The 12,653-nt window shown below is 44.1% G+C and overlaps 2 protein-coding genes across 4 annotated transcripts; both read left to right on the top strand.

The window, feature by feature from the left end:
• The first annotated feature begins 42 nt into the window (after positions 1 to 42).
• On the top strand, positions 43 to 5,114 carry ANKRD49 (ankyrin repeat domain 49). Of its 3 annotated transcripts, XM_074155494.1 has the most exons (4): positions 76 to 108; positions 466 to 742; positions 2,270 to 2,751; positions 4,511 to 5,114. In XM_074155494.1, exons 2-3 carry the CDS (start codon positions 479 to 481, stop codon positions 2,726 to 2,728), a joined length of 723 nt encoding a protein of 240 aa, XP_074011595.1. In that variant the 5' UTR covers positions 76 to 108; positions 466 to 478; the 3' UTR covers positions 2,729 to 2,751; positions 4,511 to 5,114. The 3 variants fall into 3 exon arrangements, with proteins under 3 accessions (XP_074011577.1, XP_074011595.1, XP_074011585.1); XM_074155476.1 differs by lacking the exon at positions 4,511 to 5,114 and having other exon boundaries at positions 43 to 108; positions 2,270 to 3,238; XM_074155484.1 differs by lacking the exon at positions 4,511 to 5,114 and having other exon boundaries at positions 98 to 140; positions 2,270 to 3,238.
• A 572-nt stretch (positions 5,115 to 5,686) lies between these two features.
• Positions 5,687 to 9,798, top strand: C1H11orf97 (chromosome 1 C11orf97 homolog). Its single transcript, XM_074150171.1, has 3 exons — positions 5,687 to 6,047; positions 6,649 to 6,753; positions 9,659 to 9,798. Exons 1-3 carry the CDS (start codon positions 5,687 to 5,689, stop codon positions 9,796 to 9,798), a joined length of 606 nt encoding a protein of 201 aa, XP_074006272.1.
• Positions 9,799 to 12,653: the final 2,855 nt, after the last annotated feature.

Below are 12,653 nucleotides of genomic sequence, written 5' to 3'. Positions count from 1 at the left end.
GCTCCGGCCGGGTGGTGGGCGTGAGTGCGCGCGCGCGTCCTCTCGGCAGGTGGCCCCGCCCCCACCGGTGGCCCCGCCCCCGGAGCGCTGCGTCGGTGGGGGCGGCAGGTGCGTTCGGTTGCGAAGCTAAGCCGGGCCGGGTGGGTTCCGAGCGGGGATGGGAGACAGGAGGGACGGTTTGTGGCCGTCAGCAGCCCCCAGGCAGGGTCGGGGACGTGGGGGGCCCTCGGGGGCGGCCTCCCGGTGTCCCCGGGGTGAGCGTTGAGGCCCTTCCCGGGACGGTGTGGACCCCGCGGAGGGCAGCGGCCGGGCCGTGAGGGGAAAGGGCGGGCGGCGCGGGGCGGGCAGAAATACTCCCTTAAAATCCAGTCTTTTCTCCAACTCTTTTGTTTATAAACAATGACGCGGTTTTTTTATTGACGATAAAAGTTATTGCAAATATAGTTGCATATCTGCCACTTACAGCTGCTGAGTAAAGATGAGTAAAGCCAAGCAAGGGGACGAGGATGACGAGGACAGCGAGCAGTTTGAAGACTTTACGGAGAATTTCAACCAGCTGGAGCTGCTGGAGACGCACAGGCATCTCATTCCCGTCGGGACGCAGAGCTGTTGGTCGGGACAGTCCGACGATGATGATGACGACGAGGAGCAAGAAAGAAGTGAGGAATGGTACGAAATGCAAGAGAAAAAAATGGAAAAAAATCCAGAGAAGTTGCTGCTCTGGGCAGCTGAAAACAATCGGGTAAGGCATTTATCCTGTTCCTACGTATCGCTGAGGAGAACGTTATTTTAAGCAGGTATCTACGGTTTCATCGACAAACGAAAACTTACCTACGCTTTCCTTTATCTCCCGCAACCATTGCGGTGCGGTTTTGCAGGCTGCTGTGTGTAAAACACCCCCCCTTTGTAGCCCACGCAGGCTAAAATATTTCTGGATCAGTTAGCTTTCAGAACAAAAGCTTTGATTGTGGTTCCAAGTTAAAATAACAGCACTCTTAAACTTCTGTAACTGGAAGCGTGCCAGATGCTTTCTTCACGGCAAACAAGCCTTTCAACGGGGGTGGAAAAGGGTGTATCTGAAATTTCACTGTCTCAAAAGCTACATAGGCAGAGAATGGGTGACTTTTCCTGTTTCTTTACGGGGGGGGGAGCTTTTTATTCTCAGCAGTGAGGGAAAGAAGCCTGAGATTCCTGTTACGTAGCTTATTACACCCTTGTGTGTACGTTTATTTTCATTAGCTGCCTGCCTTACACACGCACCAGCTCCATCTACAGTTCTGTGGAGGTACTTGTGTCCTCACAGGGAATGGGGAGAAGGTCTGAGGTGAAAGTACTCCTGAGGCATCGCGACTGAGTGCTTAAAGCAAAGCCGGGGGGAACTAGGGCTGTGTGGCTTTGCACCAGAACGGTAATGGTTTATCTCTTAAAAAAAACCCCAAAAACCAAATTAAACCCAAAACAAACAAACCTCACAAGCCAAAACAACCAAAAAAACCCACCCCAGTAACAAAACTAACAATCACCGGTTTTACTTTAAAATTTGTTACACTTAAGCCATTTTGAGACCAACAGAAATTGTTTTATTTTCTCATGAAACTTCAGAACAGTAAAAGCTATTGTCCTAGTTTGAGTGACACAAGACTAATTTATCTTCTGATGCTTGGGAAAACTGCACTTTTTGTAGACTCTAGTGTCTGAATTTGTGAAAATACTTATCTTATAGCCAGCCACGCTATGTGGGTTTCAAGATCTTGGTGTTTCTGAGTTAGCCAGGTGCAGGGGTGAGGAGGAGCAAGACCCGGGCACTTGACCCAAGCTGACCCAACAGGGTTATTTCATACCATGAATGGAATGTCACATTCAGCATAAATTAGAAAGTTTGCTGAGGAGTTCTCTCTCTCCCTTGATGGCTGCAATCCTGAGAACAGCTTGTCCCGGTGCCGGACCCCTGAGCCCTTCCCTTCCTCCCAAAGCCCCAGCGCTGGCAGTGTCCCATTTGCTGTCCCCTCTGGGAGTGCAGTTGGGATCAATACTGGTTCTTTAGTATTATTAATATTAATTATTTAGTCTTAATTCTATTAAATACATTTATATTTCAACCCTTGTGTTTCCTTGTTTCCCCGATTTCCCCTTCCCGGGTGGCGATGGATCATCGGGTGATAGAATAATCGTCTAAACAACAATAAATTGTTAGGGGTTTTTCAAACCGTAACAGCCACGCATCTTGTTTGCAGAGTTTTGTGTTAAATTACCTGTTTTCCTTCAATAGCTGAGCACAGTGAAGAGGCTGCTTTCCGAGAAGCTGGCTCCAGTCAACGCTCGTGACGAAGATCAGTACACTCCTCTCCACCGAGCCGCCTACAGCGGGCACCTGGACGTTGCATATGAGTTGGTGGCCCAAGGGGCGGACGTTCACGCGCAGACAGTGGACGGCTGGACGCCGCTGCACAGCGCCTGTAAGTGGAACAACACAAAAGTGGCCGCCTTCTTGCTTCAGCAGGGCGCGGACATCAACGCGCAGACGAATGGTTTGCTGACCCCCCTGCACATCGCTGCGGGGAACAAAAACAGCAGAGAAACCCTGGAACTCTTACTGATGAATCGCTACGTGAAACCAGACCTGAAAAACAACTTGGATGAGACGGCCCTTGACATTGCCAGGAGGACTGATGTCTATCACTACCTGTTTGAGATAGTAGAAGACTGCATCAACGCTGTGTCCCCTTAAAAGCGGTGGTTAAGCTGATGGAGGTGAGGCGTGCTGCCTGTTCTTGGTGTTGTGCATGCTCCTCAGCGGTGGTCTGTCCCTTTACAGCAAGGTTTTCAATTTAAGATACTTTAGCATTCTCCTCAGGCAAAATGTCACTTCTTGCAACTCATCTGGGTGGCCTCGCTCATACTTTGAAGCGTTACTACTGTTACTCAAGGTATTCGGAAAGTCTCAGTAATTTCAGTGAGTCTCCTTTTAATTAGTGGAAATTTGGAGGGGCTTTTGTAATTGGTCTGTACTGTCAAAGCAGGAGGGAGGGAAAACTGGAATATTTACTTGACGTGAAAGAATTCTGGCTTGGTTATGCAGAGTTTATTACAGCACACTTGAAAATTATTTTTTGAGAAATTTAACTTTTTTAAAACTGCATGAAAGCTCAGAATGAATGTAACTTATTTGGGTGATACACAAAATGTTTAGTGATCCTGGTATAAGGCTTATTATAAAATAAAATATTTAACCCTGTGTATTTTGGTGTCATATTTTTAATTGAAAGTTCAATTATTAATGCAATCGCGTGTTCATAAATCGAAAGTATTATTCATAGGACGATTAAAGTAGTTTCAGTTTATTTTTTTCGGGTACCTTTCAAGAAAATGTCTTTCTCTGAAGATGCTGTTTACTTTTTGCTTGCAAATTAAGTTGAGGAGTAAAGCTTTAATGTCATGGATACGGCAGTGGTTAGAAGAAATGAACCTCAACTGTGTGAGGATAAACAGCCAACGTGCTGCTGTGTCTGATTTAATTACAGCTAATTTAGTGCAGGACACACTCGGCAGTGTTTCTCTTCTGCTTTTAAATCCCCAAAGAGAACCCCTCATTCCAGCTCAAATACTCAGCATAGTTTAAAAACTTTCCTGGTATTTTTTCTTCGGAATTCCTTATTTTCCAGACCATTTATTTATTTTCTTACTTAACGCCGTTTTAATTCATGATGGCTTGTATTACTAATCCTAGGCGTTCACATCTGAGATGGGCTTCCGAAAGTTGTGGCAGAGATTTGGCTGCCGCGGTTTAAGCAAGCTCAGGGTGGTGGGAGTGGCTTGGTTGGTTTGTTTCTTAAGATTTTGAGGCCTTTAGCACACACTCGAGTGCAGCTTCTCTCTGTGTTCATGCCAGCTGCAATCTCACTCGTTTGCAGTGAAGACTTGGGAACCTTCGTCTGAGGTGTTCTCAGCAGGTCTTTAGCACTGAGTACTATTTGGCTTAACTTAGCATTAATTAACATTTTTCTGCCATAAATTTTTAAAAGAGATCTCATAATTTTCTGCTTCTGTTTGTCAGTTTGGCCTTTCTGCTAGCAAGTGGAAAATCCTATGATTTTTAGAGTTGATTTGAGAGTTTAATTTACCTGTGTAAATTCAGACAAAAATTGCTACTAAATGCAAGTATTTAATGAGTGAGGGGTTTTAAGTACCAGTACCGTACATCTACAAAAAATTACTCTGAATGAGTAGATCTTTTTTGATTAGTAGTGATTTAGAAGAATACTGGTAGAACTTCAGCAATGCTGCCGGCCCAGCAGATGATCTGTATTGCATGGGAATTAGGACGGTAAAGATTTTCCCATGATAATGGCATGCTGCATCATTTTGAGCTTCAACTTTGCTGTCTATAATTCAGGAGCGGAGAAATTTGCTTCTCTGTGTTAATCAAGTTGAACTGAAAACTGAATGGAAGACCCGAGGTACTGTCACTCGGTATGAGAGCTGTAACACAACACTCTGTTGTCCCATGCAGATCCTTACTGAGTGATCCCAAGCTCATTCCGGACACCACTAACAGCTGAAGCACCTTTGGAGCAGCAGCAGCAGTGGGGTTGGGGTATGTTGGCCCACATTTGGTGTTCTGATGAGGCAACTGTAGAGGGCATCTCCGTCACCCACCTTTCCAGAAGCCCTGCTCAGCACTCCTGTTAGAAAATGCAGAACTGCCTCTGAACTATGAATGGTACAAGATGATTTTTAATGCTTATTATTTTGAAAGTTTGGTTTCAGGACATCTGTGGAAGATGAATACACCTTGAAATGCATGAAGAAAAAATACAGAAGTCATGCATTTGTGTAACTAGACTTGGGTTGTATCTTACAAATTCTCACTACTGTATGCAAAGTCTTGATTTCAAGGAAGCTACCGTGGGGCAAAGCTGCTGACCGGGCGAGCAGGACACCTTCCCCGTGTGCCCACTGGCAGCATTATCCACTGACTACTGTAATTGTCAGCTGCTCGTCTTTCTCAAGACTTTAACAGTGGCAAAACAAGGAGAGTCAAGTCTACTTCAGTCCCGTAAACAGCGTCTCAAGGTGCCTCATTTTATGAAAAGCATTATTAAAACCAAGACGATACTGCTGAGTATTGGTAGATCTGTCATAGAATCATAGAGCACCAGGTTGGAAGGGCCCTCAAGCATCATCTGGTCCAACCTTTCTTGGCAATAGCATGGTCTAGACAAGATGGCCCAGCACCCTTAAAATCTTCAAACTGTCCAATGATGGGGAACCCACCACTTCCCTGGGGAGATTATTCCAGGTTATATCAGTCAACCTATATATCTAGGTTATCCAGTTAAAGTAGACTCTTCTGTCTTTATCTCCACCATGGCCATTGCCTCAGGAGAGGAGGACAAGGTGTCCTTTCATAAGGCTGGCCAGCGGTGACACCCTGCAGGGGTACAAAATGTTCGTGATGTGTGTGTGTGGTAACGCTGACTGACAAATGAGGAGCCATTAACGATACCTAGCGCAGAACCGTTAACGATGCCTAGAGCTGTCACCCACCCTGTGCCTCAAGCGGGCAGGAGGTGGCCGCCGCCTACTGTCCCCCGGGGATGGCAACTGGCCACACACCGCCTCGGAGGCCACCCCGTTGTTAGCCCTGGCCTGTGGAAGGGGTAAACCACCCCAACTGTGACTGGAAATGGCGGAGCCGACCTGTCCCCCCGGCACAAGGCTCCTTCCCTCAGCCACTCGCGCCCCGCCGAGCCGCGGCCCTAAGGTGGCGGAGGGCGGGCAGGGCGGCGCCACCCTGCTCTGCCCCGCCGGGCCTCGGCTCTACCCGCCGCTCCGCCGCGCTCCCTGCTGCCGGCAGCAGGGCCCAGCCGGACCGCCTCCCCCCCCCGCCCTCGCTCCTGTGGCAACCGACCGGCCCGCCCGCCCGGATCCTACCTGCCCGGGCGCGGCGGCGGCCATGAGGGCGGCGAGCGGGGAGCCGCGGGCGGTGGCGGCCGAGGAGGCGGGCAGCGATGTCCGCGGCCAAGGGGCGGCAGGCGGGGAGCCCTGTGAGCGCGGCGGTTCTCCCGGCCCGGCGGCGGGGCCCGCCTCCCCGTCCGTTCCCCCCCACCCCGCCTGTTGCGGCCTCCGCTCCCCTTCGCCATCCCGGCGTGTCCCCTCCGGGGAGCCGAGCCTTTACACCCGCGGCCAACCTTGCTTGGTGGCCCCTCGCCTCCCCCGGCACCCCACCATACCAGGGGTGTGAGTTGGGACCCTCCTGCCACCATCCCTTTTCAGCTCCTTGGAGATCCCCCTCAGTGAGGACATCTTGGAGGCCTCCTCCATGGGTGGTCCTGCCTTGGATTGTTCGCCATGGGGAGACATGGGCACCATGTGGCCATGAGAGGTGGCCTTGGCTCCTGCATGGGAGAGGCACCTCAGCACTCGCTCCCCTCTTAGATTGACCCACCATGGTCCTGTCCTGAGGAATGGCTCCATGTTGGGGAGCAGGGCCTGGCCCAACACTAGCGCCAAATTGTAAATGATTTGTCTTAAAGTGTGTTAAAGCCAGGAGTAGAGCAGCATAAAATGGCATTACATTCCGCAAAGCACGTTAGCATTCCGGGGATTTAAAATAACTGGTTCTTTTGTGATGTGTTTTACTAACAGGGAAGAAAGCTGTGTATGTTGAGCCATCTAGGAGAGTTAAAGAAATACTTGAAGAAGAGCTTTCTTTTCGGAAAGAAGCGTGCCATGTCAAACACCCAGCTGCAGGTAATCCTCCTTATCAGCAAATGGCAAGCGTTTGTCAGGACAAATGAAATGTACATCGTTTTGAAGAACTGTGGCAAAAATATTATTAAAACAGCCCAGAAATAGCGAGGGGAACATTTAGAAACAGAAGAATTGCACATAGTCTTTATCACTTTTTTTTCTTTTGGTCTGAAATTATGCAGCCATAGAGGATGTGGATAATTCCATATGATCCATCAGTTTAATAAAACAGAAACAAATGCCAAGCAGTAGGGAGGTTTTCTTACCTTTTTCTTTGAAAGAAGCACTGTAGTTACTAGAATAGTTTGTCCCCTTCCGCAGTTCAGCACTGAAGTTGGTGTTGAAAAGCAAGAGTTAAGAATGATAAAGGTAAATAAAGGACAGGAAAACAGTGAAAGAGATTAGAAAATCAGTCTGTTTAGGCAGCTTAAAGGTTATTGAGAGACTTGATTACAGTAGGCAAATAAGGAAATGGAAGTCTAAGAGGGAGCAAGGTGTTTGGTCTAGCTAAACTATTGCAAGTTCTGAGAACTGGAGGTAAAAATGAGATAAGATCAGAGTAGCAATAATTAGCAGGTTTTAACAAAAAGAGAACTTAATACTGGAACAATTTAACAAAGATCACTTAGATTCACAATTTTTAATTCACACTTTAAATATTTTGCACTTAAGCATTAGCCCTGGTCCAAGCTCATTTGCTAGTCTTGGTGTAGGAGTGAGCCCCACGTGGCCCATGTAAGACAAAACTTACCCATGTTCGTGGTCTCTTGCAGCCGTAAGATCTATTAATCTAATTGTAGAAAATGAATTCCCAGCAGTTTGTAATGTTTAAGGATAGGTCATTTTATCCTGTTGACTACAAGGTCATATTGCCTTTATCAGCCAAGGTATTGGATTTTAGTAGGTACCTCTCTGTAGAGCCTGCTGAGTAAACTTGGTTATTCCACAGCTTCCCTCGTTAGTTTGTTCTAGTGGTTGGTGCATTAAAAAAAAAAAAAAAGCCTAATTAATAATTTGGATTTGCATGATTCTGCTCCTTTCTTTTCTTGGACACATAATAGTGCCTTTTTTAGTACCCAGGATTTTCTTCCGGAGAAGGTATATACAACACATATATTTGGTTTTGGCTCTTTATGTACTCTCAGCAATTGTTTTGCATCCTCTTCTAAAATGTGACTACCAAATCTGATCACGATATTTCAGTATTTGTATCACCAGTAGCCTGTAGAGAGAGAAAATCTTCTATTTATTTTAGAGGTACATTAGAGATAACGTTACCACTGGGACCTTGAACTGTTTGTCAACTGTTACTTCTAAACCCTTGATGCTTTTGCTCCACAATACACAGTTCCCAGTCTGTAGCCCCACATTCTCTTCCGTAGAGTAAAGCTATTCCTTGGTTATATTAAGCTGGTTATATTGTTGGAATGGGCCCACCACTGTCTCTCCTAAGCGTTACATCCTCCACAAATGTAGTAAGAACATTTTTGCCTTTCTTTCCAAATTTTCCAATCTTCCTTACATTTTCTGTTATGTAGGGTTAAGACCCAAGTCTAAACTCACTCAAAATGAATTTAAAACAGCTGGATTGACAGACAGGCATGTACATAAGCTGGGTGATGTAATCAGTATCCTCTCAGATGTAAAGACTGTTTGAATCTGCAACTCCATTTCTGTGATTAGGCTCCTTAGGCAATTACAGCACACACCTGCAAATTAGCTACTACTTATGTAGGCTCTTTCTATAGTAAATGGGAAGAAAAAGGCACTTTGAAAACACAGTTCTTCCGACTTGTCCTAGATATCTACCATTGCATGTGTCGTGCTCTAAAAGTGCCTGTTCTTTTCCTATGGACTATAATGGGGGTTCTGAACAAGCTGAATTGCAGATGTTAACCTTGGTCTGCTTAAGCTGCTCATGTGTCTAATGTTACTAAGAGCTGAACACAACTATATTTCACTGCATCCGTCTGCCAATGGAATTCCAAAATTGTCTGGGATATTTCAGTCTGAATCATGTAAATGGATGTTACCATATATGTTCTCATGATTTCTGGAGTCTCCCAATGAAAAGTATGTTTACAAAGGCTTAAAAGTACTACAGATAATATAGAAACACTACAAAAATATTAACTACAGGAATGTATAATATGAATGTAAAACAAGCTCGGTATATAAATGGTATGTATAGCATAGTTATATGCACAGCATAACAATGCTACGTATAATAAAGATCAAATAGATGCTGGTGTACAGATTATTCAGGAAGTACCTAGTTCCTTTTTCATCTGTATACATCTGGAGAATTAGAGATGCTCCCTAGGTGGCCTGGGCTCTGATAAACAATTATCAGGTTGGATAGTTACTGATTTACAGTTTAGATAATTAGTAAGCTTATTGTTGTACATAAATTAGATGGTTAGTAAATTGTAACCTTTCCACAAAATCAGTTAGCTTTTTTGTTTTGTTTCTGTGGTGGTGTTGGTTTTGTTTTGGGTTTTTTGTGTGGTTTTGGTTTTCGTGGGGGGGGGGTTGTTGTTTTGCTATCTTTTTATGAGGGCAGTTGGTATTCCGTTATGACCAATAAATCGTGCTGGATGCATCAATGGTATTACTGCTATTTCTTGTACATTATGGATCAGCTACACCCTGTTTCAGTTAGGAATCTAGTAGTCCTAAACTGTTCTTTAGACAGTAGAGAGTGTCGTATACCTTTAGAAATCTGAATTGCTCTCTGAAGATGTCAATCTCTTTTCATTAACTAGGGAGGAAGATTATAATGTTCTGCTTAACTACTTCTAATTACTGTACATGCCAAAGGGACTGTCTTTTAAAAGTTACATTAATTCTAGAAGAAGTTGAAGTAATCAGTTATAACGGTATTATTTTGACAAATTATTAACAGTGGCTCTGGAAGGAATTTGGAGTGTGAGAAAGAATTTCTCCCTTGGAAGCCTGAAACCAGTGTCGCAGAACAGAAACGGTTTACTTTTACAGCCACAATTCTACTCAAGGCATGCAGGAACGAAAAGTAAGAGTCAATAGTAAGAAACTTTTGCTATAACACCTCATTTTAAAATTGCAGGGTAATATTATTTTGTAGTTCATAGGCATCTCACAGGACTGCAGTTTACCTATATGGTCTTATAGTAATCACCTCTGTGCATCTTTCTGCAGAGCTAACCTACCTCTTCCTTTAGTAAGTAGCCAACAGACTTGCAATCTTTGCATGAGATACGTGTTTAGAACTGCTATGTTGAGTCACCTTATTTCATGTTCTGAAACCTTTTGTAAATGTGTAGAATAATCACTTGTTTCTTACTGATAGGTGGTGAGTGTTGGTTTCATGTACATAATTAAGCACTGGAACAGGTTGCCCAGGGAAGCTGTGGATGCCCCATCCCTGGAAGTGTTTAAGGCCAGGCTGGATGGGGCTTTGAGCAACCTGCTCTAGTGGAGGTGTCCCTGCCCATGGCAGGGGGGTTGGAATTCAATGATCTTTAAGGTCCCTTCCAACACTAACCATTCTATGATTCTATGATAATGAACCTTACCTGCCTTTCTTAACTTAACATTCAACCTTAACAAATTCAAATCTTTGGAAAAGCTTTCCTCCAACACACCTCCTGAAGAGAGATTGATCTAGGGATCATTTCAGGCATTTTAGCATTTGCCTGCAATGGTCACCTGGTGCTCTGGGGCAGCTATTTCTTTCTTTATGGTCTGTGGAGTGTGGCTTTTGTGGACCAGTCCTGTTCCTTATGAGCTTTTGGATTTTAGCATGGTCTTCTCAAGGTGCCCGTCTTCTCTCTTTCTGTGAAACATACTAACCTCGTAGTGAAAGGTGAGAGCTTCCAACCCTAAGGAAACAAAGTTCATTAGCTTTGTAAGAGGAATATTGTTAGTGCCATGAGCTTGCAGAATATATGAACTCACCATATTTTGCCATTAAATGAAAACACCTTCCCACTTTCTCAGGGGCTAGTGGTTTGAAAATACAGCTAGCTGCATTTTCAATACTAGCACCTCTTTTTTTCCTATCTTGATCTTGTGAGCTCTGGAGATAGTGGCATCTTAGTTACAACAGCAGCATGAATTAAATTATTGCTAGTATAAGAAGTGTTTAACCAGTACAGGCTTCTGTCACACTGCCTTCACTCTAGTGTTACTAGTTGTAGGAATATGTTGGTTATGGAGCAGGCCTAATCTATGCTAGGTATTAGCTGCAGTCACTTCTGGTATGTACTTAAACCAAGAAAATTTTAGCCACACCATAGAAAATACAACCAAAGAATGCTTCGGAGTTTTGAGATGTTGGCATAATTTTAAAACACACAAACCTGAGACTTCTAGTGAAGGCATGCAGAGTTGTCAAAGATCCTGATCTTTTCTGTTTCCTGTTAAGATCCATGAAGAAAGAACAGCTTTAAAACAAAACAGTTTATTCAAATTGATTTAGGTGCTGAAATTTAGGGGATCTGTTGGTTTTCCTTTGGGAATTTAGAAATACCTTCATTCCCAGGGACTGCTGCTAGAGACAAGTGGTGCTCTCCTCACTAGCTGTTCTGCCTGTTTTGCAGCAGAATAGGCAGGTATCATGGGAGAAGGGGTGGCAGAAAAGATACAAGACAGGAGAAAAACTGGAAGCAACCTGGCTTCAGCTCCTGTGCTCACCAAACCATTTCCCTTCACACACCCTCTTCTGTGCAAGGATCTGGGGAAGAAATGAGGTGGTAATTTACTAATTGGGAGATGGAGTAGATATAGGCTATGAAAATAAACAAAGAAGAGAGGTTTCTAGAGAGAAGATGAGCCTACTGTGTTTAGTGCCAGAAGGAAAGGCACAGCAAAGGGAAAAGGAAGAAGCACAGAGAAGGGGAATGAAAGAGGAGACATAGAACAGAAGGTCAGGAGTTCCTGAAGGGAACTGGAGAGACGGGAACACAGTTCAGCAATGCAGAGATAAAACTGTAAGAAATGAAAGGAAAAGACGTAGGAGAAATAAGTAGAAGAAAGAATAAGAAAAAAAAATATACCAGTGTTGCTGAATTTACTGAAGTTAATGCATTTATTTTTGCTTCTGCCTTTTACTGCCTTTCCCTAAAAGTGACTAGTGTTTTGGGGGGGCTCACTGTGGGGTGTATCATCCATCCTTAGAGCGGATCTTGTTTTTTTACAGATTGCTGAACTCCAGTGCTGTGGAGACCTGAGCCTGTTTTGATGTGTCAAATCAAACATCAAAATGCCTAGCTGCCTTTGGAAATGTAGATTGGTATTTCTAAGATTTTGAAGGAAGTTCTGCTTGGATAGGGAGCTGTTTCCTCTTTGCTTGTTTTTTATTCATATTCTCATGCTGCTTTTTAATCTGATGTTGTAGTAGCCAAAGCTGAGCCATATTTCAGCCAGTGATGAAGACGTCACAATCCAAAGATTACAAAATGGTTTGGCTGACAAAAACATGCTACTGTGAAACTTGACATTTTCATAGGCTTCTGTGTTGCAAAGTGATTCTAAGTTCCAGCAGAAGATTATAATGTAATTTAAGAGATGCCTTAAAATGCCTTCGGCTGAGCCCATTCATTAAACTGAGCAGTTCAGAAGCCAGGAGTTTGTGATTCAATATCTAGATTGATTTAATAAAAGTTTAACATAAATAAGCCTCTGTATGTATGTGTCCTGATTTCAGCTGGGATAGAGTTAATTTTCTTTCTAGTAGCTGCTGTGTTTTGGATTTAGTATGAGAATAATGTTGATAACATGTATTGGTTTTGTTGTTGCCAAGTAATGCTTATATTAAGTCAAGGACTTTTCCAGCTTCCCATAGAAGCTGAACGGGAGCATAAACAGGACAATCTGGCCAAAGGAGTATTCCATACCGTAGACATGATGCTCAGTATATA

Source organism: Numenius arquata, chromosome 1, assembly GCF_964106895.1.
Source record: "Numenius arquata chromosome 1, bNumArq3.hap1.1, whole genome shotgun sequence".
Classification (NCBI taxonomy): domain Eukaryota; kingdom Metazoa; phylum Chordata; class Aves; order Charadriiformes; family Scolopacidae; genus Numenius; species Numenius arquata.
The sequence above is the reverse complement of the archived record's forward strand: the minus strand, read 5'-3'. Positions and strand labels throughout refer to the sequence as shown.

Coding starts and splice junctions, on each gene's coding strand:
- ANKRD49 (XM_074155494.1), top strand. CDS start 479: ATGAGTAAAGCCAAGCAAGGGGACGAGGATGACGAGGACAGCGAGCAG. Junction 743..2,269: donor GGGCAGCTGAAAACAATCGG/GTAAGGCATTTA, acceptor TTCCTTCAATAG/CTGAGCACAGTGAAGAGGCT.
- C1H11orf97 (XM_074150171.1), top strand. CDS start 5,687: ATGGCGGAGCCGACCTGTCCCCCCGGCACAAGGCTCCTTCCCTCAGCC. Junction 6,048..6,648: donor GGCGGCAGGCGGGGAGCCCT/GTGAGCGCGGCG, acceptor TTTTACTAACAG/GGAAGAAAGCTGTGTATGTT. Junction 6,754..9,658: donor TGTCAAACACCCAGCTGCAG/GTAATCCTCCTT, acceptor AATTATTAACAG/TGGCTCTGGAAGGAATTTGG.